The sequence below is a fragment of the Octopus sinensis genome, linkage group LG6 (assembly GCF_006345805.1).
Source record: "Octopus sinensis linkage group LG6, ASM634580v1, whole genome shotgun sequence".
NCBI lineage: Eukaryota > Metazoa > Mollusca > Cephalopoda > Octopoda > Octopodidae > Octopus > Octopus sinensis.
In genome coordinates this window covers 49,514,585-49,542,137 of record NC_043002.1, presented here as the reverse complement: position 1 = coordinate 49,542,137, position 27,553 = coordinate 49,514,585, and the positions used below count along the sequence as shown (strand labels likewise).

General features: G+C 40.0%; 1 protein-coding gene across 3 annotated transcripts in view; it reads left to right on the top strand.

Annotated features, from left to right (window-relative positions):
• Positions 1-4,196, top strand: part of LOC115213034 (teashirt homolog 1-like) — a 425,208-nt gene extending 421,012 nt beyond the window's left edge. For all 3 annotated transcript variants that reach the window (XM_029781938.2, XM_036503883.1, XM_029781939.2), the window contains one exon: positions 832-4,196. In XM_029781938.2, the coding sequence (XP_029637798.1) occupies positions 832-4,145 (3,314 nt within the window). In that variant the 3' untranslated portion in view covers positions 4,146-4,196. The remainder of the gene's footprint in view (positions 1-831) is intronic.
• Positions 4,197-27,553: the final 23,357 nt, after the last annotated feature.

Genomic DNA, 27,553 nt, shown 5'->3' with positions numbered 1-27,553 from the left:
AGACCTCAGCCTATTCTCTCTATTATCAACAGGCTGATGTGGAGGCTGTGAATTTAGGCTTGAGATTTTACTGGTTTGATGGGCCTACTCTGCCACACTGGCTCAGCATGGCTTAGCAGAAGGGCGCAGTTTTTCATTTCCGTACTCATATCCAGGAGTACTTAAGTTGACTACATCGACCCCAGTGTTCAACTGGAACTTATTTTATCAACCCTGAGAGGATAAAAAGTGAAGTCAACTTCAGTGGAATTTGAACTCGGAACATAAAGACAGATGAAATGCTGCAAAGTATTTTGCTTGGCATGCTAACAATCCTGCCAGCTCCCCATCACCTTAGATAATTAGGTCTAACCCAATAATCTGAATATGTTAACTAAGTTCACACCTAGACAAAGCCAACTTAACTGTACATCACTTCTGATTCAATGAAAATAAGTGCTAGTTATTCTAAAGGGTGATGGGGAATAAATATTGCATACTGAACATATGGTGGTAATTTCAAGCTTTACTTCAATTCATAGATGCCCCTGGACAAAGTGTGTTACTACACTGGCGGCATCGGTGTATAGAGCTTAATTTATTGACCTTAGAGGGATGAAAGGTTGGTCAGCTTCCGTAGTATTTGATCTATGGAAACAAGAATTAAACAGTATAATTAATTCAATCTGATGCTTGGTTGTATCAGTTATCTCAAGACTCCACACTTGTAAATATTTAAATATTGGATTATTTAATATTGCTATTTTTTTAATAAATGTCAAACTGATTTTTTTTTTGTTTATAGATGCTGACTGATTTCTTTTTTTTTTCTTTCTTTCTTTTTAATTTCAGCTTCAGATGAAGATAACAGCATGAAACAGAAATCAAATGACTCAGTTGAAGGTGACGGAGACAAAGATCTGGACGATGAACAGGACTCTAATTCACAGTCGAGCCAACCAGACAATGAATCCGACTTTGGATCTCCGCCAGAACAACCAAGCCCTCAAGCCAAAGGTCAGGTGAAAGTGGAATCGAAAATACTGACTCCACCGCCGCCACCACCACCACCACCTGTGTGCACCCCTACAAAAGGATCACCGCTCAGAGACATGACACCACCATCTCCACTACGTCGTAGTTCAGTCATTACAGACAATTCGTTGTCTGGACAGTCATCAGTAACGTTACCACCTCACACCGCTACAGCAACCATACCGGTGTCAGTTATCACTCGGACTATTTCCCATTCTTCACACAATCTGACCACATCGAGACACAGTGTCCGGGATCAGTACAAACCCATCAACGGTCTATATCGGTCACTTGGTAGTAGTGTTAGCCATAGCAGTAACAACAGTACCACGTCCGGTAGTCATCACACTAGCCATCACCGTAGCAACAATGCTCATTCACATATCATCAACAACACCGCTAACAGCAGCAGCAACACCATGACATCAAATACGACTCCATCCCGAACAACAAACCATCACATGACAGCCAGCTCTAGCAGTAATTCCGACGAACCATTGGATTTGTCAAAGAAAACCAAAACCAAAACTCACACATCACCCCTCCCAGTCTCGAATGGCATCAGTGGGGGTTTGTCTTCAAGTTTGAAGAGTCTCCAACAACGGTTTGGCGGTGATTTCCACATAAATGGTACCAATATCCGAGTGAACAAATCCATCGAAGATCCAGTAGTTATCAGTCAGCTTCCAGTCAATCACTTCAGCACAAGTCACCTGATCAGTAGCAATCTGTCCGACTATAGCAACAATGTCAACACAGATGTAGGGTCCAGTCTGAAGGTGAACAGCAACAATTCGTTGATGAGTCAAATGGTGGAGACACCGAGTGACAGCTGCACGGAAGGTGGCAGCGGCAGCAGCCGATACACAACACACAGGTGCTCTTGTCAGAAGGTATTTAGCACACTGTATGACTTGAGTATCCATCTTCAAGAGACACATCACATACCTCCTGGCAGCAAAGATGCTAGTCTGATGGAGTACCCAAAACTTGTACGAGGTCAGGATATGTGGCTAAACCAGGAGTCCGAACAGACCAGGCGTATTCTGCGTTGCATGCAGTGTGGCGAGTCATTTAAGACACTTCCTGAGTTGACTTTGCATATGATGCAAACTCAACACTATACGAAAATTGTCAGTTCAGATCATGGTCGCAGGTCACATAAATGCTCCTCTTACTGTGATCGAGATCTTGAAAAAGAGTGTATCTTTAAGTGTAAGGTTTGCCAGGAGACCTACAATGATATGGAAGGTTTAGCAAACCACATGATTATGTCAGGACATCACAAGAAACAAATTCTACGTTCTTATAATTCCCCAGAAATCCTGTTACGAGCACGACGGAAGCGTCCCTTCAGCAGCGAGGACAAGCTTGGTCTAGGTGCTAACCCCACTGTTGCAACTTTATTGGAGTTTAAACGCAAATGTGTCAGCCATGAAAGCTTAAACAGTCCAAATGTAAAGTTCACTGATATAGTTGCCAAAGATGAAGATGGCTATATTACTTGTGAGAACTGTGGAAAATGCATTGAGATGCAGGTATTTGTAGAACATATCCGCACATGTGTACGGCAGCGATCAGGTGTCATCGATGCCCTAAAGATGAAACTGAACGCTGACGATGATCAGCGCCGACAACAGAAAAAGGTTGAAACTCCAAACGCAAACACAGGTTCCAATATCAGTAATCCAGTCCGAAAAACAAGCCCTAATCGGCCAACAGTTCCTGACAGCACAGATTATGATATCACCAAAGTAAAAACCGAGCCGAAAGAAGTGGATGAAAGGTGTGATAGTTTGAAGGAAGTACCAGTGTGTAGTCCATCAAAATTGGAACCAAAAACTGAGATTATGGATAGCTCAACACCAGAAGAGAAAGTAAATAATCTGAAAGTGATACTTCCTCGAGTTTCTGAAGAGGACAGCAATGGTAACAGCAGCAACAACAACACAACAAATATCCGTAAAGAAACAGATAAGGTACACTTAGACATAATCGATCCTGGTTGCAGCGATACAGGTGGACTTTCAGCACTTCGGGCAATGGAATCATTTATACAAAAGAGTTTCAAAACTAAATTTGATAAGAGTAGTAGTCATAAAGAAGTGTCCAACAACACCAGTTCTTCAAGCAGCTCGACAACAGCAGTCACCCAAGAAATTAAACGAGTAACGACACCTGAAAGCCCTTCGTCGAGATACATCCAGATTCCAAGCCAACAGAAACCTAGTCTGCGAAGTAGTTCTTACTTTCCGACTGTGCCTTCGAGCCAGCCTGCTTTGTGCCAGGAAACAAACGATGAAGGTGGTTCGGAGCAAGAAAGTAACGAGTCCTTTAAAACAGCCGGCAAAGAACTACAGTCTTTATCAGATATGTGCGAACAGATTACAAAGCAAGTGAACACACCAAGTGTAAAATCCGAAGAGAAGATTCTGTCCAGTTCCAGTGATATCAATAAAGAAGAGAATTCCAAGAGCCCCACTGCAAGTGCTGAGAAGAAACCGTGTAAAGAAGCCCTTGAAGAAAAATACCTTCAGCTGCCGCCAACTACAGAGCCTAGCTCTTCACATTCCTCTGCTCTCGATTCTTTAAGCAGTTTTGTCTATGGTCAGCCTATGACATGTGAACATCCCTTAGATAGCTTACAAAAACTGATAACAAACACAGATAGCATGAAATTACCCTCAAACGATAGTCATCCCTCCAAGTGCCAGACAGTTATTCCCTCTTCATCGCCAGAGATTGCTATTCCATTGAATTTATCGACAAAATGTCAAAAAGATGAAGATAAGGAAAAAGTTTCTGACCGGGAAGAATCGTCTGTCTTGGACAATTCTACTGATGCTGGCCATGGGGACCTAACTTCTCCGGCCAGCGATTCTGACAGTGGTGATTATAAATGTCCAGCCTGTAGTCGGCAGTGTGCGTCAAAAGGCTCCTGTCGCTACCACCTGAGCCGGTGTCATTTGTCATCTGTGAAAAAATTTAGCATTCGTGATCCGTTCAGCATGAGTCCATTTGTCTATCTACCTCTGGATCATACGGCTAAGTTTACCAAATACTATGAGATGGCACATGAACTTGCAAACAAGGGCAGTGTCTCACATGAACTCACTGCGAAGGGCAAGTAACCACAATCACAACTACCGTGGTAACTCAGCTCTAGAAATAAAATAAAAATTTAAAAAAATAAAATAAAATATTATAAATACAGATATCTATATTGACGTGTGATGGTGTATGTGTATATGTGTGTGAGTGTGTGCATGTGTGTGTATATGTCACCATATACGTCTGTGTATGATTGTGTACGAGTGTACATACATGTATATATATATATATGTATGTGTGTGTATATATGTATATATATATAAATGAATATACATATGTGTATGGATGTATGTATATTTACATGCATATATATATCTATCTATGTATGTATATATGTATATTATGACAATTCAATGTATGTTAATTTGCATACAAGAAGTGTGTGTATTACAATTATTATTATGATAATTACTATTAATATAATTATAATTATTATAATTATTATTATTATAATTATTATTATGCAAGGATATTCTTGTAATCTTTATTATCATTGATATATAAATATCTCCCCATCCCCTTCTCATTCCAACACACCAGGAGTTCGCTATTTTTTCCTCTCTCGTCTTCTTTCATTGTTTTTTTTTTTGTTTTTTTTTTCCTCTCAAAATATTATAAAAAAAAAATTCATTAAAATTGTTTCACTTTTTTTTCAAATTTCTTTCATGTTATTTTTTGATAAAAGTTATGTTAACATTGTTGTCTGTGTGTCTCTATATGCGACTTGGCATTTGTATATTCTTTTATTGGTTTCAGCGATAAGGCTGCAACCATGCTTCAGCACCACCCTGTACTTATTTTATCGATCTACACCTTACAAAGATGCCACAAAGGAACACAGCTGTAATGTAAGCAAACATAGAGGTGTATAAATACAATAAAAGCTTCTGCATGATTTACCTTCTACCAAATTTCAGTCACAAGATATTGGTCATCCCATGACTACATACAGAATGACACTTGTCCAAAATACCACACAGTATGACCAACACTGGAATCTGCATGGTTGCAAAATAAACCTCCGAACTGCATTCGCTGAGGTGGGTTTTACAGCTAGATGTCCTTCCTTTAAAATGAAGGTACAATCCATTTAACAGATAACTACCCACTTTTTATCTACTCCATATCACTCACAAGCTTGAGTTAATCCAAGGTTACAGAAAAAAAAGACACTTGTCTAAGATACTACAGGGTGAGATTGAACCCAGAACCTATTGACTGCATAATGAACTTCTTGACTACTTGCCATACCTGTCCCTTTATACATATATATACACATACGAAAGTTCTGTCTATGAGTTCACATTTGTAACTGTTGTATGTGTAAATGTATATAAATATGGTCATTCTTTTCCCTGGCTACCTCAATTGGGAATATTTATGTTCAAAGATGTTCCAGCCCTGACCATCTTTCTAAATATGATGATGATAATGACAAGACTTTTAACCCCTTGTGGGGGTCATTGAGGCACTGCAGCCATGTGGTATATCTAGGATGAGAAAGCGTGGCAGAGCCCATCTCTCTCCAGGCTAAACTCATTTCTACAGCTGAGTGGACAGGAGCAACGTGAAATGAAGTGTTTTGCTCAAGAACTCAATGGATCACCCGGTCCAGAAATCAGAACCACAATCTTACAGTCATGAATCCAACACCCTAACCACTAAGTCATGCACATCCACTAGTGGTACCCATTTCCACAGCTGAATGAACTGGAACAACATGAAGTGAAGTGTTTTACTCACGAACACAATGGATCAGCTAGTCCAGGGATTGAAACCACAATCTTACGATCGGGAGTCCAACACCTTAACCACTAAGCCATGCACCACTGAATATCCAGGACTATATTTTCCATTGTCATCTTCCATTGTTTTTTTTTCTTTTGAGTTGTTAAAAACAGTAAGCACAAGGTATGGTTGTGTGGTTAAGAGGCTAGCTTCTAATCATGTGGTCTCAGGTTCAGGCCCCCAGTATGATATCTTAGGCAAAGGCTGAAACCGAAAGTGTGTATGTATGCATGTGTGTTTTGCATGTGCCAATTGCTGTGACATAAAGCCTGCAAACATCGCTGTCATACAAGCGGTGTTGTTCATTTCTAGTTTTCTGTGCAAAACATGTCTGACTGGCCATAGATAAATATTATCTTACTTGGAAACAGAAAGAGCATCTAGCTGTAGAAAATGTGCCTCAACAAATTCCATCTGACCCATGCAAGCATGGAAAAGTGGATGTTAAAATGATAATGATGATGAAAGGGTGTGATTTGGCAGCTATTTCTAAAAAAGTCGGGTGACAATTAAGCAGTTCCTTTATCAGCTACTCCCCACAACTGTATATGTGTATACAATTATGTGTGTATCTAGAAATTATTTTTTTAGAAATCTGTCATATGTGTATATTTGTATATCAGTGACATATATTGTGGTTACTGATGTTTAGCTCCAGTCAGGTTAGCTGTGATCCCAAAGACCAACAAAAAGTTTTCTAGACAGAACTGTCCAAAGTTTCTTGCATTTTTAAAAGAGTGGGGTTATTCAAGGGAGTCTTCTCTGTTATTTCTAGCAGGTAGAACAATCAGGTAAAAGCTCTTTTGTTGAGCCTAGATACACACACACACAAGGTATGTGCTTTGTCAGTTAGTGGGCAGGCTGTGATTGTAGGTCTAAAAGCATGTATTCTCATGAATTCACCTAGTGCTAAAACACCAGGAAGTAATAGACAAGTAAGATAACTTGTACCAGGTCCTATTACAAGAGCAATAGACACTTATGTTCTGTTATCTTTGTGACTTGTCAATACCACATACTGCTGACAAGTCACAAAGATGACAAAACAGTAATGGCTGTTGCTCCTGTAACAGGACCTGATGCACGTTATCTTGTCAATGACTTCCAGGTGTTTTAACACCAGGTGAATTGGTGAGAATATATTCTCTTATGCTTACAGTTTCAGCCTACCCACAAACTGACAAAACACACACCTTGTGTATTTGTGTTCAATATTGTTTTTATGTATATATATATATATATATATATATATATATACAAGAATTTTTTGCATAATAAGATATAAAACCAAGGCTGTATAGATATTAGAGCATTTATAGATGGATAGAAGGTCTTACAGCTGTTTCTATGGTCTGTATATAGCACTTATTCAACATTACCTGACACGTTTGGGTCTCAATGACACCATTATCTCTTATAAACTCAATTATATATATATATATATATCATCATCATCATCGTTTAACGTTCGTTTTCCATGCTAGCATGGATTGGACGGTTCGACCGGAGATCTGGGAAGCCAGAAGGCTGCACCAGGCTCCAGTCTGATCTGGCAGTGTTTCTACAGCTGGATGCCCTTCCTAACGCCAACCACTCCGTGAGTGTAGTGGGTGCTTTTTGCGAGGCTGGCAACGGCCATGATCGGATTGGTGCATTTTACGTGCCACCGGCACGGAAGCCAGTCAAGGCGGCGCTGGCATTGGCCACGATTTGGATGGAGCTTTTTACGTGCCACCGGCACGGAAGCCAGTCTAGGCGGCACTGGCATCGGCCACGTTCAGATGGTGCTTTTTGCGTGCCACCGGCACAGGGATCACAACTGCAATTTCCATTGATTTTGATGTTGGTGTATTTGACTCAATGGATCTCCTCAAGCACTGGGTCGAAATGGTGTTCTTCACTTGCCACCTGCACAGGAGTCAGTCCAGCGGTCCTGGCAACTGCCGGGTGCTAGTCATAGGATTGGTTCAATTTCGATTCTGATTTCACTTGCGCCAACAGGTCTTCGCAAGCAGAGTTTAGTATCCAATGAAGGGAGATTGGCATGGGTGCCTGTCGTTGGATGAGGTTCGATTTCGACTTCGCTTGCCTCAATAGGTCTTCGTGTGTCCAAGGGAGGAAAGGCATGCATAAGTGGGCTGGACTCACTTGTCCTGCCGGGTCTTCTCATGCACAGCATATTTCCAAAGGTCTCGGTCGCTAGTCATTGCCTCGGTGAGGCCTAAAGTTTGAAGGTCGTGCTTCACCACCTCGTCCCAGGTTTTCCTGGGTCTACCTCTTCCATGGGTTCCCTCAACTGCTAGGGATTGGCCCTTTTTCACACACCTATCTTCATCCATTCTCGCCACATGACCATACCAGCGCAATCATCTCTCTTGCACACCACAGCTGATGCTTCTTAGGTTCAACATTTCTCTCAAGGTACTTACACTCTGTCGATTATGTACACTGACATTACACATCCATCGGAGCATACTGGCTTCATTCCTCGTGAGCTTACGCATATCCTCAGCAGTCACGGCCCATGTTTCACTGCCATGTAGCATGGCTGTTCGTACACATGCATCATACAGTCTGCCTTTTACTCTGAGCGAGAGGCCTTTAGTCACCAGCAGAGGTAAGAGCTCCCTGAACTTTGCCTAGGCTATTCTTACTCTAGCAGTTACACTTTCAGGACACCCACCACTGCTACTGTCTTGATCACCTAGATAACGGAAGCTATCAACTACTTCTAGTTTTTTCCCCTGGAAAGTGACGGAAGTTGTTTTCTGCAGATTTTCAGTGTTTATTGCTCCTGAGCATCTGCCACATACAAAAACTATCTTCCCAGTTAGCCTTCCTTTGACATTGCTGCACCTCTTATGTGTCCATAGCTTACACTGGGTACATCTTATAGAGTTTCTACCTACGCCTTTTCTACAGATCGAGCAGGGCCATCTACCTGAAGGCATTTGTAGTTTGTCTACCTTCCTACTTATTAGGACTTTGGTTTTAGCTAGGTTGACTCTAAGGCACCTCGATTCTAAACCCTCCTTCCACACCAGAAACTTCTCCAGTTCTGATAGTGACTCAGCAATTAGAGCAAGGTCGTCAGCATAGAGGAGCTCCCAGGGGCATCTTGTTTTGAATTCCTCCGTAATTGCCTGGAGGACTATGATAAATAGGAGGGGGCTGAGGACTGAACCCTGGTGGACCCCAACCTCTACCTTGAATTATACACTATATATATATATATATATATATATATATATATATATATGGGACACCCAGGAAGACATGGGATGAAGTACTGAAGAACGACCTCAGGACACTGAACATTTCAGAGATGACAGAGAACTGGTGCCTTGCTGTGTACTCTGCAGCAGAAGTGTTAAAACCAGTCCTAGTGGTGAAAAGCACTCATAGTGTTATGTAAAAGTGCCAGTGCAGCACTACATAAAAGCACCCAGCACACTGTAAAGTCATTTGTGTTAGGAAGGGCATCCAGCTGTAGAAACCACACCAAATCAGACTGGAGCCTGGTGCAACTCCCCAGCTTACTAGCTCTGGTTAAATTGTCCAACCCATACCAGCATGGACAATGGACGTTAAATGATGATGATGTATTTGTGTGTTGGTACAGCACTGTAAGAACAGATTTTCAGAAACAGCATTGATTCTTCATTTAGATGGAAACAACCAAATTCAATCACTCAGAAAGGCATGAAGGTTGTAGATTCACATTTCTTATGCCTTGTGAATCCAGTTACATACCAGCATCCATGAATAACTATGTGTGTGTGTATATCTATTTCTTTATGTGAATTTGTATGTGTGTGTGTGTGCATGAATGTCTGTATATGTTATTAAACAGTAGTTCGAGCCAACCAATAACCAAAGGCTTTCCATCTGTGATCATCTAGTCATATTTTTTTTACTCAATCAAAATATCCAGTGTCTTTCTCTTTTCTTTAAAGACAGCTGGGTGTGTTTTGGTTGCTATTTCTTGCAACTTGTATAACCACCTAAAAGTTGACTTGTGTCCCTCTGTGTATGTATGTTTGTCACTGCTCAACATAAACAAAAGATAAAAAATGGAAAAATAATTATTTCAATGTCAACATAGTCTGTTTGCATGACTCTGTTTTTTTTTCTGAGGGGTGTTTTCTTTTCTTTGGTTTTGATTCTCAAATATTTGTTTCTCATGTTGATGTCTGCATGATTCCCAGGATCAAGGACATTTCTTTCTATTATCACTGGAAACTACTTCTACAACTGTTGTTGTTGCTGTTATTATTATTATTATTATTATTATTATTATTATTGGCACTGAGCGAGCAGAATCATTAGCAGACTAAGCAAAATGCTTAGCAGCATTTTATCTGTCTTTATGTTCTGTGTTCAAATTCCACAGAGGTTGTCTTTGTCTTTTTCTCCTGGGATTGCTAAATTAAGCACCTAAAACTGGAGTCAAGGTAAGTGACAAGCCCTAAAATTTCAGGCATTGTACCTATAATAGAAATGATTATAATAATCACTCTTGGAGTGGTTGGAGTTAGGAAGGGCATTCAGCTGTAGAAACTCTGCCAGATCAAGACTGGAGCCTGGTGCAGCCATCTGATTTGCCAGCCTTCAGTTAAATCGTCCAACCCATGCTAGCATGGAAAGCGGACGTTAAACGATGATGATGATGATTATTATTATTATTATTGAGTGAGAGAGCAGTGTATGCCATCAAAGTGATACAAAGGTAAAATATATGAAGCCCAGTATATCCATCATGACTACCCATCTGATAAGGGTACACCAGGCACATGCATCACAACCATATGTGCGCAACATGGTAATCTGAAATCAAACAGCGCATGACCTTGCAGGTGGGGCCCAGTTAGAATTTTCTCCAGATTGAGTAGCCCATCTTGCTCAAAAGGTCCCTGAATAAGGGTTGTTTAGGGATGTTGAACAAAACCCCTGTGTTACCAAGGGGAATTGATGAAACCCCAAAGAATTCCTCTCAACACATGTCTGTGATGCTCCCCCACTACTTCTGCCCAGGATCAGAGAAGTACATATCATCAGCCATCAAAGGACATGCTAAACTGGTTAAAGTCAAACAACTGGCAAGCAAATCTGTGGTACTGAGCAGAATATTTGCTGTAGCCCATCTTTTATAACATGACAAAACACGTACATGATAATACTTCCAATAAGTTAAGAGCAGAAGCCATGAAAGCCAGTGTCTGGTATAGAAGAACTGGCAGAAATGTTACTGCACAAGACAAAAAACTCAGTGGCAATTCTTCAAGTCCTTTAAGTACTGAGTTCAAATACTGGAGTCAATTTTTTCGACTAAAACCCTTAAAGGCAGTGCTCCAGAATGGCCACGGTCCAATGACAGAAACAAATAAAAGAAGAAAAAAAAAGATATATTTACATTGGGAGTTCAAATCTCAGAGAGTTTAACTCTGCCTTTCACCCTTTCTGGAGGCGATAAAGTAAGGACATGCAATGCACTTGGGGTTTAGATGGCTGTACTTTCCTCTCTTAGGATTAAGTGCTGTTGAGGAAAAAGGGCAGTGCAGTGGCTGATGGGAAGAGAAGGGACACAGAGGAAGATGCATGATAAATGTACTAGGTACCAGTATGCCTGATGTGAAGATGGTATGCATCTATCTAGCTCTGTAGGGCTCAGGCAATTGTAATCATTATCATTGTCATCATTGTTTTAATGTTCAGTACTCTATGCTTGCACAAGGCTGGAAATTTTTTTTGGGTGGGGGGGACCAGTCAATTACATCAACTGCAGTGTTTCACTGGTAATTAGTTTATCAACCCCAAAAGGATGAAAAGCAGTTGACCTTGGCAGAATTTGAACTCAGAATGTAAAGATAGATAAAATGCTGCTAAACATTTTGCCAGGTGTGTTAAAGATCCTGCCAGCTCACCACCTAAATAATAATGTTTTCTTTATTAACCATTAAGGCTTCACAAAAAAACCCCATTGGGGACGGTACAGGCCAAACAATGTGGGGTCACATAAAAAGCGTGTAAAAGATAAACAACTAGGTGCAGGAGTGGCTGTGTGGTAAGTAGCTTGCTTACCAACCACATGGTTCTGGGTTCATTCCCACTGCGTGGCTCTTTGGTAAGTGTCTTCTACTATAGCCTCAGGCCAACCAAACCCTTGTGAGTGGATTTGGTAGACGGAAACTGATAGAAGCCCGTCATATATATGTATATGCATATATATGTATGTGTGTGTATATGTTTGAGTGTCTGTGTTTGTCTCCTCAAAATCGCTTGACAACCGATGGTGGTGTGTTTACGTCCCCGTAACGTAGCAGTTCGGCAAAAGAGACCGATAGAATAAATACTAGGCTTCCAAAGAATAAGTCCTGGGGTCGATTTGCTCAACTAAAGGCAGTGCTCCAGCATAGCCACAGTCAAATGACTGAAACAAGTAAAAGAGTAAAGATAGTAACTAGAGAAATATAAATAGGAATTTTAAAAATGAACATATAAATGTAAATTTAAATAAATGAACAATTCCCCAAAACTACAATCAACTATATCTCTTCCATTCTATTGAACCCCAAAAGATGAAAGGCAAAGTTAACTACAGTGGAATTTGAACTGAGAACATAAAGAGTCAGAAGAAATGTCACTAAGTGTTTGGTCAGGCATGGTTATGATTTTGCCGGCTCACAGACTTTAATAATGGTTATAAATTTTAGTACAAGGCCAGCAGGTTTAGGGGAGGGGTAAGTTGATTTCATTGACCCCCCCAGCACTCAACTGGTACTTCTTTTATTGACCCTGAAACCCCCCAAAAGGATGAAAGACAAAGTTGACCATTGGCGGAATTTGAATGCAGAACATAAAAACAGACGAAATGCCGCTAAGCATTTTTCTCAGCACGTTACCAATTCTGCTAGCTCGCTGTCTTTAATAATACTAAATATACTAAATGATAATACATCATCATCATCATTTAGCGTCCGCTTTCCATGCTAGCATGGGTTGGACGGGTCAACTGGGGTCTGTGAAGCTGGAAGGCTTCGTCAGGCCCAGTCAGATCTGCAGTGTTTCTATGGCTGGATGCCCTTCCTAACGCCGACCACTCCGCGAGTGTAGTGGGTGTTTTTTACGTGCCACCTGCACAGGTGCCAGACAGAGCTGGCGAACGGCCACGAACGGATGTGCTTTTACGTGTCACCGGCACGGGGCCAGGTGATGCTGGCACGGACACTAACGATGGTGCTTTTATGTGCCACAGACATGGGGCCAGACAGAACTGCAAACGGCCACGAACGGATGGTGCTTTTACGTGTCCCGGCACGGGGGCCAGCCGAGGCTGACAACGAACACGAATGGAGGTGCTTTTACGTGCCACCGACCCGGGGCCAGACAGAGCGGCAACGCCACGAACGTACGTGCTTTTACGTGTCACCGGAACGGGGTCAGCCGAGGCTGGCAACGGACGCGAACGGATGGTGCTTTTACATGCCACTGACATGGTTGCCAGACAGAGCTGGCAAACGGCCACGAACGGACGGTGCTTTTACGTGTCACCGGCCACCTCTACAGCCTTTAATAATTCTAAATAATCCTTTCTACTATAGGTACAAGGCCTGAAATTTGGGGGGGGGGAAGGGGCAAGTCAATTACATCAACCCCAGTGTTTTACTGGTACTTAATTTATCGACCCTGAAAGGATGAAAGGCAAAGTTGACCTCGGCGGAATTTGAACTCAGAATATACCGATGGGCAAAAGACCTCTAAGCATTTTGCCTGGTGTGTTAACGATTCTGCTAGCTCGCTGCTTTTAAATAATAACAATCAAATAATAGTAATGATACAACAACAAAATATGTAAACAAACTTTTTACTTTGTTTTTAGAAGTGTCAAATGTCTCTTGTATCCTAAAGACAAGAAGGTAATATTTTGAAAGCAGTATAGCCATGATAACAGCAGAAAGATTGGGTATTGTTGCCCAAGGCTAATAATACCTGACTGGGTACCATGTATTATTACCCAAGGCTAATAATTATACCTGATTGAGTACTGCATATCATTACATGATCTTTCTGCTGTTCTCACCGCTCTACTGCGTTCAAAATATAACCATCCTGTCTGTACAATACAACAGTAATGATGATTTTTGCATATCTTGTTCTTGATGTAATGGCCATAGAGTTTTGTGTTGGGGTACTTTTGGTGTCTTTTGCACTTGTGTATTTACATTATCATAAAATCTGACAAGAGAGAGTGAGAGAGATTCATTTGTTCTAAGTTTGATGCTAGAGAGATGAAGAACATGTATGTGCGTCTGGGAGCATCTGCAAAGGTCACGTGCACTGCCCCTTTCTTCGTCTGACTTACAACTTTAATCTTATAAAATAAATGTGTAGAAAATGGCAGCTAAACACAAGAGGGAAATATATCAACCAAATCACAGAATAGTAGATATGAATACAAAAGGTAATATCAGTGATACTGTGAAAAACTGTTCTACTCCAACTAATCTGTGGTGTTTGAAGGTTTGTGGTTGGAGTACAATGTAGAGAGTTCACAAATGCGGAAATATTAATGTTTTTGCACTTGATGGCAATAAAGAAAGATAAGTAAATGTATGATAAAAATGTGACAAGTTGTGAAATTCTTGGTGTTTGAAGTGTGTTATGGTATAGCGCTAAGACTAGACAATGGAATTAATTCATTGATATACGATATCTGTTAAAAATAATCTTCAATGAATTGGTGCAATGACTGTAAATGGTGACCAGGATAGAGGTGGCCCAAAATAAGTAAAAATTAGTGTGTTCTGTTTGTTATTTCATTAGCAAAATTCTTATTTTTCACTGGTTGAGAGGGAGTTTAGAACTCCAAGAAATGCATACACACACACACACACACACACACACAGGTGCAGGCATGGTTGTGTGGTAAGAAGCTTGCTTTCCAACCACATAGTTCCGGGCTCAGTCCTACTGCATGGCATCTTGGGAAAGTGTCTTCTACTACAATCTCAGGCTGAACAAGGCCTTGTGAGTGGATCTGGTAGATGAAAACTGAAAGAAGCACATCGTATGTATATATATGTGTGAGTGTGTGTGTCTTTGTGTCTGTGTTTGTCTCCCTCCCCACTGCTTGACAACCAGTGTTGGTGTGTTTACGTCCTTGTAAGCTAGCGGTTTGGCAAAAAGAGACTGATAGAATAAGTACTAAGCTTTAAAAAAATAAGTCCTGGGGTCAAGACATTCAGCTAAAAATTCTTCAAGGTGGTGCCCTAACATGATCACAGTCAAATGACAGAAACAAGTAAAAGATGAAGATATATATACATACACACATACATATATATATATATATATATATATAAAATGGATATCTTATAAAACTATTCCAACATACAATAACAGCCTTACCAACAATCCATCATCAGCTACTGCCCCATGGATATCATTATGGTTTCAACACCTGGGCAGTACCATCCAATCAACAAGCACTAAAATAAATGTTGTTTTGGAACAAACATACCTTAGGTATCACCACATTCATTCGATCTTAAGCATACGAAGGACTAATATATTTTGCTTAGGTGTAGCAATACTAATAACTTGGTGTAGAACGCAATATACATAAGCATCAGTACACAAAGCGTTAGCTGAGTATAGAGAAGTAATAAGAAAATGATAGTAATAAGAAAATGACAAAGGAATAAATTATTTTATGAACTTCATTAGCTTGCAGCCGTTTCTGCAATAATATGCAGTGGACACATAGCTGAGTGAAAACTCACATGTAGGCATAGTTGTGTGGTTAAGAAGTTTGCTTCCCAACCAGATGGTTTTGGGTTCAGTCCCAAAGTATGGGAAGGTGTTTTCTACTATAGCCCCCAGGCTGACTGAAGCATTGTGAGTGGATTTGTAAAAACTGAAAGAAGCCCGTCATATATTTATGCCACCTTGACTGGCTTCTGTGCCGGTGGCACGTAAAAAGCACCATCCGAACGTGGCCGATGCCAGCGCTGCCTTGACTGGCTTCTGTGCCGGTGGCACGTAAAAAGCACCAACTGATCGTAGCCACTGCCAGACACCCCTGGCACGTAAAAAGCACCCACTACACTCATGGAGTGGTTGGTGTTAGGAAGGGCATCCAGCTGTAGAAACACTGCCAGATCAGACTGGAGCCTGGTGCAGCCTCCTGGCTTCCCAGACCCCGGTCGAAACGTCCAAACCGTGCTAGCACGGAAAACGGACGTTAAATGATGATGATGATATTTGTATGTGTGCATGCGTGTGTGTGTGTCTGTTCAGGTGTGCATTTGTGTCTCCTTGTTTTGACATCACATGATTGCTGTAAATAAAAGTCTATTCGTTTCTGATATTCATCGAAAACAATTTCCAGCAATGGGGAAATACGAGTTTTACTTTGCTTGGAAAAAAGTAAAGGTTGGTGACAGGAAGGGCATCCAGCCATAGAAAATCTGCCTCAATAAACTCTACCCAATCAATACAAGCTTGGTAAAGAGGACATTATAAATTATGATAATTATTATAAATGTGTGTGTGTGTGTGTGTGTACATACACATAGCTCATGATTAGCACTCACTGCAATTCTTTCTGTCCTTATTCTTATCCATCCATCACTCTCCTCTCACATTCTTGCAAATTCCCTTACTCATCCATATCACTTCTCTTATATTCACCTTCCTGCAACTTATTGGGTACATTCTGATACATCTTCACTGCTATCCCCTTATTTTCGATATGGGGTAACTATGTATCTCCCCTACAGCAGGACACTTGTTCCTGTCCCTCAAACATATATTTCTTTACTACCCACAACGGGCTGAACATAGAGGGGACAAACAAGGACAGACAAAGGGATTAAGTCGATTACATCGACCCCAGTACGTAACTGGTACTTAATTTATCAACCCCAAAAGGATGAAAGGTAAAGTTGACCTCGGCGGAATTTGAACTCGGAACGTAACGACAGACGAAATACTGCTAAGAATTTCGCCCGGCGTGCTAACGTTTCTTCCAGCTCCCTCTATCATAATTTAACCTCTCACCACCTCCCTCAATACTACTCTTTAGTCAGTCGAGAGGTCTTGTTTAGCGAGTTACTTGGTGACCCCCAACTAGTACCAGTGTCGCATAAAAAGCACCCAGTACATTCTGTAAAGTGATTGGCATTAGGAAGGGCATCCATCCAGCCACAGAAACCATGCTAAAGCAGACATTGAAGTCTGAGTATGGTTGTATCGTGGAAGACCATCAATCACTCATGAATACCAGTCTCCCCACACCATACCACTGATGTTATCCAAGAGAAAGGCAAAAGCTGATACAGCTTGGCACCAGTGATGTCACAACTCATTTCTACAGCTGAGTGAACTGGAGCAACGTGAAATAAAGTGTCTTGCTGAAGAACACAACACACAGCTCAGTCTGGGAATTGAACTCACAACCACAGGATTGTAAGCCCAATGCTCTAACCACTGAGCCATAGATATATGATATTGCTGAAAAATCTGTAATTCTACAATGGGGGCATCATCATCATCAGTTAACGGCTGCCTTCCACACTGGCATGGGTAGGATGGTTTGACAGGAGTTGACTAGGCAGAAGATTGCACCATACATCTACGTCTGTTTTGGTATGGTTTTTACAGCTGCATGCCCTTCCTAACACCCAACCACTCTGCAGGGTGGACCTAGTGCTTTTTACGTGGCAAAATCAGTTTTGGCATGGTTTTTACAGCTGGATGCCCTTCCAAATGCCAACTAGTTTACAAAGATCCTTTGAGAGGGGCGGGAGGAAGTGATCTTATGTCAGATGATGAAAGATAAGAGTGTGACAGAGACAGAAACAGGTGTCTTGCAATAGAGGAAGTACATGGTTACCCGACCAGTGTGTGTGAGAGAGAGAGAGAGAGGGGGGGGGGCGAGTGCAAATACTGACTAGAGCAGGAGTGGTCAAAGTGAGTAAAGTTAATGTCTTGTCTTAGCACCATTCAATATTTTTTTTTTAGTTTCATAACTCATTTTTTTCTTTTTTTTTTTTTTCAAGACATTTCATAATCTGGCAGCATTTATAATCTCTGTTTTCAAGTTATGCAAAATTTGATTACAGAAGTTTAAGGCTGTCAGCTGCTTATTAAATTCTGATCAATTTCTGTGTCTGCTGTCACATCAAAGTCTGACAGAGAGTAACCAAAGAGACGAGCAAATATTTTAAGACAGCTATTTCTATAGACTCATTCAAATCCTGTATCAGCATTGAAGAACAGGTATATCAATCTCTATGATAAAGAACATGTTTCCAATTTAGTGCTTCATATTTCAGGTGCATGAAAGGCATGTGGCTTAGTGGTTAGGGCATTTGTCTTACAATCATAAGGTCGTGAGTTCAATTCCTGGTGATGCATTGCGTCCTTGAGCATGACACCTTATTTCACATTGCTCCTATCCACTCGGCTGGCAAAAATGAGTAGTACCTGTATTTCAAAAAGGCCAGCCTTGTCACATGCTGACTTTCCCAGCACTTGCCACTTACTCTTTACTCTTTTACTTGTTTCAGTCATTTGACTGCGGTCATGCTGGAGCACCGCCTTCAGTCGAGCAAAATCGACCCCGGGACTTATTCTTTGTAAGCCCAGTACTTATTCTATCGGTCTGTTTTGCCAAACCACTAAGTGACGGGGACGTAAACACACCAGCATTGGTTGTCAAGCAATGCTAGGAGGACAAACAGACACACAAACACATACATATATATGATAGGCTTCTTTCAGTTTCCCTCTACGAAATCCACTCCCAAGGCATTGGTTGGCCCGGGGCCATAACAGAAGACACTTGCCCAAGATGCAACGCAGTGGGACTGAACCCGGAACCATGTGGTTGGTTAGCAAGCTACTTACCACACAGCCACTCCTGCGTGATAATTTCACGAGCAGACCCTCCTGCTGATCGGATCAACTGGATCCCTTGTTATTGTAACTGACAGAATGCCAGTTATAGGTGTTTCAGGTGCAGGCATGGTTGTGTAGTTGAGAAGCTTGCTTTGCAACTATGTAGGTTCAATTCCACTGCATGGCACCTAAGGTAAGAGTCTTCTACTATAGCCCCAGGCCAACCAAAGTCTTGTGAGTGGATTTGGTAGATGCAAACTGAAAATGTCCTTTGTATGTGTATATAAAAATGTGTGTGTGTGTGCATGTTTGTGAGTATGAGTGTGTGTGTGTGTGTGTGTAGCCTTGTTTCAACATTATGCGATGGTCATAAGCAAGCATATCATCATAGTGGTGATTTTTTTTTTTATTTCTAATCTTTTACAAAAAAGATATATCTGACCATAGGATATATCACTTTGGCTGGAAACAGGTGTGGTTCCGCTACAGGAAGAGCAACCAACCATAGAAAATTTACCTCAACGAATTCTGTCTGAGCCATGCAAGCATGGAAAAGTAAACATTATGATGATGATGATGATGATGATGTTCTGAAGCTTTTCCTAAACCAAATGGTCAAGAACATCCTTTTGCAACAAAGCAGTTCTGTGTTTAGTATTATTGAACTTGAGAGCAAATGACCTCTACAGAATGATATTCTGAAAGGTAACTATACAACATCTTAAAAGTCCTTGAAATTCCATTAAAATTGGTGTTACACCCCCCCAGTTTCTGAGAAAGATGAGAGTGATAAAAAAATTAATCTTTTCTTGTCAAGAATACAGCAGGTGAGAGTCCAAAGCATCTGATGACCAGAAGAATGAAGTATCCAGGATAAAGAAGACGTATGAAGCAAGGGCAGCTGTAGACTGAGTTTTTCACATATCAAAGCAAACTTTTAATTTTGGTATTTTTGTTTCAGACAGTGCTTGTATGTGTATTGCTTAACCCTTTAGTGTTCAGATTATTCTATCAAACATAATGCCTATTGATTCACATTGATTTGAATTAATCATGCATTATCTCATATCTTCAAGATCTTGATGGTGTAATTACTTAATGTAGAATAACATTGTAGGGTAGGTGTGAGAGCCTGGATCTGGTCAGTTTGAACATAAAACAGATTAACTATTTTGGCCGGATATGGCCGGTTTAAATACTAAAGGGTTAAATGCCTTCAGCTTGTAATGATGTTAAACATACCGTCTTCTATGGTTTGTTTCTCTAACCTTTTGAGTAATTAATCACCATGAAACAAAACCTATCATCAAAGACATTCCAGCCATAACCATCCCATATTTTTGAGGCCTACATTCTCTAATGCGCCTTTGTGTTTTTAAGACAGTAGAGTGAGATTTGAGGGAGAATTAGCTGCTATTTCTAACGGGTGGTTTGTAATGTTTTTAGTTTAGTGAGGTAGAGAAGATAGGAGGTTGAAGTTTCAGCAACATAGCAATTTTTGTTCTTTGTATACTAATTAGAAGTGACTGAGATGTTTGAGACCAGGGGTTCTCAACCAAGGTCCATATAAGATTTTGATCTTAAAATTTACATGCAATCATCATCACCATCATCATCATCATTTAACGTCCGCTTTCCATGCTAGCATGGGTTGGACAATTTGACTGAGGACTGACGAACCAGATGGCTGCACCAGGCTCCAATCAGATCTGGCAAAGTTTCTATAGCTGGATGCCCTTCCTAACACCTATCACTCCAAGAGTGTAGTGGGTGCATTTACATGCCACTGGCATGGGGGCCAGTCAGGCGGTATTAGGTTAGTTATATTCCTACAATGCACAAAATATTTTAACAATTTTTTCTTATCCAATTCTTAATAATTTTTAATTGTAAAAATGTAATAGGGTTTTGTAAGCATTGAATGGCTATGAGGGTCTCAGAAAAATAGGAATCAAATAGGTCAAAGTGACAAAAATTAATGGTAACTACTGGTTTAGACAAGGGTTTGGATTTTACTGTTTTACAGTTTTATGCATGTGGGTGCCAGTTGTTGAGTGTTATGTGAGGTGCGAAATTATGGTCTTCTCAATGGTTAGAGAATAGAACATACAATATATGTAACTGATCCAAGGTTGATTCACCTGCTAGAGGTACCAACCAAATCACTCTCAAATCACATCCTGACATGTTGATAAAATAAATCAGATAGATAGGCACTCAGTGACTGTCTATTTGGGGTTGCTGATTTGATGTCAGACTTCCTGATGTTTCTCTTATTCTCTGCCCCTACTTTTCCTTCTTTCTCTCTGTTTATATCATCAATCATCATCAATCAACATCCGTTTTCCATGCTGGCATGGGTTGGACGGTTTGACTGAGGTCTGGAGAGCCAGCGGCTGCACCAGGCTCCAATCTGGTCTGGCAGAGTTTCTACAGCTGGATGCCCTTCCTAATGCCAACCACTCCGAGAGTCTAGTGGGTGCTTTTTACCTGCCACCAGCATATATGTGTGAGCATATTTCTCTTTACGTGTAGGAGGGGAGGGGCAAGTTTATGTTAATAGTGTTCAATTGATAAACTGTCATGCTTTTCTCTCCTTCCATCCCCTCTCTCTCTCTTTACATGTATGTGTATATTTCTGCTCATGTGCATATGTGTGTGTGTGAGTATGTATTTGCCTCCAGTGCCAGAAATTACTGTTGCCAATACAGGCCAAACATCTAGTCAACGGTGCCAAATTGCCAGTATCCAAAAAGCAGCACCCAACTGTCTCAACCTGATTCTAGACACATTATGTCTCCGAAAGTAAATGTGAAGGTTACGAGTGGTATGCTGGGTGAATGATGAAGCAATGTGGATGATGATATTGAAATCATTTAACAGCCTTCTTACATGCCATAAGTTTACTGGATCAAGATTCAGACAGAAACAAACAGCAGCAGCAACAACATCAGCCATATGTTGTATAAATTAACACATTAACCACCACAGCCTGTCACTGGAACTTCGTGGTGACGCCATGTATTTTGTGCAGTCATGTTGTTATATTGTTTAATTACAAGGAAATGTAATTATTTTTGCATTTTTACAATCTTTCATAATTAAACATTTAATATTTAACACTCATGTTATTTAAATATCCTTGAAACCATGTCAATGATATAGAATAAAATATTTCCTAAAATCACAGAAAATGTACCACCGGTGGAGCACATGGTGGCTGTGTGAAGTTTGTAATGAACCACTGGTCGTAGTTGTAATGGTTAATGAGTTAATTTGAAAAGGAAAGTTAGAATTCATGATCACAGAAAGTGATCATGATGAAATATATGTGATTGATGCCCTGCCAAAACAGCTGTAGGAAAAATGGATGAGGAGGCAGAATCATGAGTCTTGTCAGGATGTTTGCAACAAAGTGTATTCCACGAAACATCCAAAAATTGGGTGGTTTTTAAGCTAGGTAATGTGGTATGTATCCTGAAGGGTGACTTGAATCATAAACCTTTAGCACACTTAGGTGTATCATGGCACAGTAAGAGTTTTCTCCCTTGTGGCTGCAAGCACATTGTGCTGCATTAAGAGGAGAGAAAACTGTTACGGTGACATGCTGCATCTACAACAGGTAGCAATGTTGAACCATGTGGTCTGCTAAGCATCTTGTAAAGTGATTTGAATTATCAGAAATTATAAGGGTTTGTAAGGATTTTATAAGATTTACAAAGATACCAACAAGCAGCATCCTTCTAAATCTCTGAGGTTTATAAAAAAAAGTTAATATAAAAGGTTATTGTTAAGAAGTCTATAACATGTATTTCCTGAAGTAAACAACAGACAAATACTTGCAGAACAATCCTACCTAAGTTTGGACAGAGGAAAGAAATAAAGTAGTAAATATGTCATCCAATAAAACATCATATTCATCACATCTGCCAGGGTACTTCTAAGGCAATCACATAACCTGCTTAATATAGCAGCTAAATCCCCCTCAAATATCAAGCTATTTTAATTTTTTCAAACGGGAAACTACATATGACAAGACACAATACTGAAAATTACAGACACAATAGCAACAGTTCGAAGAACACTTCAACTATGAAATCCAACACAGCATATTTTCAGTTTGTGTTGCATTTCAAAATGTTCCGTTCAATGCAAACAGCCAAAGATTCTCTTATTCCATATAGTCTTTCAAATGAGAACCACATGACAGAGGCCTGAATTACCATAATAGAGACAAGACAGTCACAGAGGGAACTACTCAATAACATTGAGTATTTCCAAATTCTTACAATCATCTTAACCCCCTCTGTATACAATAAAATAGACTTACGTAACATGAGTTTGGTGATGGAGAAATGCATTAGAAATTCTGAGAATAATATTTAGTGTCTTGTAATAACTGCAACAATCTATTTATTTAGTAATTTTCTATTAATTAGAAATCAGTTATAAATATAATATTTACATAGGATTTAGAATGTCATGTTAGCATAGAATTGATTGATTTAAAGACAATAAATTCAGAAGTTGACACTATGGAAATTCGTCAAGCCAAGTGAAACCATAGTCTTGGCTATTGTGAGTGTCATGTAAATGGCAGCTGTAAAATCATAGTTATGGCCGTTGCTAGCATCATGTAAATGGCACTCATGCTGGTGGCACATAAAAAGCACCCATTAAATGCTTGGAGAGGTTGGTGTTAGGAAGAGCATCCGTCTGGAACCTGGTGCAGCTCTCTAGCTTACCAGTTCCAGTTAAACCACCTAACCCATACCAGCATGGAAAGCAGACGTATGATGATGATGATGAATGCAGACACATTCTAGATTGGATCCCCAAACCAAAAGGATTTTTAACCTGACTGGTAAATGAACCATCAGCACACTTAAAACCATTATCTCATATAATTTCCTTTCTCGTTTCTTCTGCAACCATTGTAATGGTTTCTGCTCTTTTTCAACCTCTGCCCAGCTTCTTGGTCTAAACCCTCAGAACATTGTCTTTTACTATCATCCCTACTGTGTCTCAGCATACAAAATCTTTCTCAGAACTACAGTCACCTGGAATTCTCCCCCACCTCTCTCTCTCTCCCTCCAAAGAATTTCAAACTGAATATTGACCACATGAAGCTCATTAGTTCATGAAGATATACAAAGGTCCATAGAGTCCTGACTATATGTATATGCGTGTGTATGGGAGAGAGAGAGAGAGAGAAACCCCCCTTTGGTCATGAATGACCATGGGATTATACCAAGAAAGTTGCCCTCTGAAGCACAAGTTCGGGTAAGGTTGATTATAGAACTCAGCAGTTGCCCATGCATACCAACCTCTCCTCTCCACACCACCGATATTATCCAAGAGAAAGGCAAAGGCCGATGCAGCCTGGCACAAGTGACGTCACAACCTATTTCTGGAGCTGAGTGAACTGGAGCAAACTGAAATAAAGCGTTTTGCTCAAGAACACAACACACAACCCAGACCGGGAATCGAACTCACTACCTCATGATTATGAGCCTTATGCTCTAACCATTGAGTCAATATATGATGGACCTTTCCATTAGTTTTGACATATGAGGATCCGACAACCCACACTTTCTTTGTCAGTCATAATACTTATGTCAAACATGACATTTGAGTTCTGCCAATGATTTGCAAAGCCTGCAGATGTTGCAAACACGATGATTATGAGTCAGTGCCGGTTGTATATTTGTACCAAGTTTTCTCTTTTGCATTGCACCTCTTAGCCTTGTAATGCTGGTTGAAACAAAGTCTCTTAAACAGTTTTGACATGATGAGATCTCCATTTTGTTCATTCCGAGGTTGTTTGCTCAAAGATGCTGTGAGCTATATTGGCTGCTGAGAGATTATATCCGTCCAACCCATGCCAGCATGAAACATGGACGTTCAACAATGATATATTTACAGAGTTTCCTCTCAAATTCGACATCACCAACCATAACCTCCGTTAACAACAATCACAAATTAACCATCGTCAAACTCAGTTTCGTTATAGTCAGTCTTGATTACATTATCATCAACTTTAATTTCATTATTGTCAACATAAATGTGGATCCATTCTGCATAAATGCAGAATGGAGCGAGTTATTTGCTTTTTTTATCTTTATGAACAGACATTAATATCAGGGATTACTTGGCACAAAATTATATAATAATATAAGCATTAAAAGTTTTCAAAAGGATTACAAGCCTTGTATAGTAATAAAAATTGTCATATTACTATATATGTACATGCATGCATCTAGTATATTATATATGAAAAACTACATGCTATGCTATATAACACAACAAAAATATCAGTTTAATCAACAAAAACCGTTAGATTCACTTCAACATTTAAATTCAATTTGCCAAAATATTTTCGTCACTTTGAGACTCACAAAATTCTGTGCTGCATCTTGTCAGTGAACAGGTCGTGATCTCAAAGCGACGAAAATATTTTGGCAAATTAAATTTAAATGTTGAAGTGAATCTAACGGTTTTTGTGTGTTTCTTAAATGGCTTATAAACACCTTCCATGCTGCAATTGTTTTTGTTCTAGTACACAATCTCAGATCAGGTCACTTGCTATGTAAGTACATGTCCGTAAATCAGTTTAATCGTTTATCTATTATTCCCATTTCTTAACTCTCTTACAAATTCCCCCATACAATCATCTTAGTAGTTAGTAAGCCAGTGTCAAGGGGATCGCAGATCAATGCAAAATGAAGTGTTTTGCTGAAGAACACAACACATCACAAAGTACAGAAATTGAAACCACGATCACACAATCATGAGTATAGCACCCTAATCATTAGACCAAGCGTCTTCAATCGGCAACACACACGAAGAGGTGAGAATAGAGAACTGAGTAATAGAGAAATATAGATAATTGTAAATACTTCATCAAATAGTCACTTGATGAAAATGGAGTGGGAGTGTGTAGGTGCAGTGGCAGACTGGGTCTAAAAATATTGGTTGCCAGAAGACTAAGGGGCCCCACCCGTGCAACTACAGTGCTATTATTTAATTCTTTTTCTGTTAAAAGTATTCTTCGGTGGCACATAAAAAGCACCATCCGTTTGTGGCCGTTTGCCAGCTCTGTCTGGCACCTGTGCGGGTGGCACGTAAAAAGCACCCACTACACTCACGGAGTGGTTGGCGTTAGGAAGGGCATCCAGCCGTAGAAACACTGCCAGATTTGACTGGGCCTGATGAAGCCTTCTGGCTTCACAGACCCCAGTAGAACCGTCCAACCCATGCTAGCATGGAAAACGGACGCTAAACGATGATGATGTCTACAAACACAACCAGGCATTCTTCAAGGAGTGAATAAAAAACTCAGAAAGGATGGGCCCCATATATGGAGCATGAGTTTGGGGCAGTACTGAGTCCAGTCCTAAATCATGACAACTTAACATTTCAGACTTCACCGTACCCCTAGTTCTAATAGTCATTTCTATCACTGCAGATAATACAAATATGTCAGATACAGGAGAGTAGAGAAAAAGAATAATGGCAGAATGGAGTGGATCTTTTGTTTGACCGGCAGTTTTTAAAAATAATTTCCACATAACTAAACACTTTTAAACTTCGTATACTGGTAGAATGTGTTTATAAAACATCTTTTTCTCTTGGCTTTATTGAGAAAATTCTATAGTTTGTAAGATATTTGTTTTTTTTCTTCTTCAATTTCTGCAATTTCAACCAATCAATAACGTCTATTGAGGTGAAAACATTCTGTGCCGTATGAGTATGTCCCTCGTTTAAGAAACAGATTGGGTTTATTTACATTTCTGAAGAAAAAAACATACCCTTCCCCCCACCCCTAGCCCTAATCCTAAAACAGATTGAAATGCAATATATAGATCGATACTAGGGTCATAATTATGGGTGACAATTTCATATGACACCGCTAGGAAAACCTGCCGTTCAAACCGAAAAGATTCCAGAAGGTACAGCAATATATTTTATGACAAAAAAGAAAAAAAGGAGAGGAAAAACGAAAAAGGTTTGACCAATACGTGTTACTAACTGTACTACGTAGTCAAATGCTAAGTTCAATGCCTGTCAGCCAGTATCTACTTTGTCTTATAACTTTCTAGGATCAATAAAATAAAGAAACGATTTGATTTAACTACCATTTCCTCCTGTTCCCTCACCCACCTACCCCCAGCCGAAAAACTATATAGCATTATGCTTATAGTTGGAAATTTTTATTATGCTGGCTTAGCATGTTCGTTTGACTCTTAAAATATCTTTATGGTATTCAGTTACAGATGTTTAGGATCTTTTCGGTTTGAACGGCAGTTTTTTCTAGCGGTGTCATATGAAATTGTCACCCATAATTATGACCCTAGTATCGATCTATTGCATTTCAATCTATTTTAGGGTTAGGGGTGGGGGAAGGGTATCTTTTTTTCTTCAGAAATGTGAATAAATCCAATCTGTTTCTTAAACGAGGGACATTTTCATACGTCACAGAATGTTTTCACCTCAATAGATGTCATTGATTGGTTGAAATTGCAGAAATTGAAGAAAATAACAACAACAAATATCTTACAAACTATAGAATTTTCTCAATAAAGCCAAGAGAAAAAGATGTTTTATAAACACATTCTACCAGTATACGAAGTTTAGAAGTGTTTAGTTACGTGGAAATTATTTTAAAAAACTACCGTTCAAATCGAAAAGATCCGATGTTTATATTCTGAGTTTAGACCCCACCGAAGTCAACATC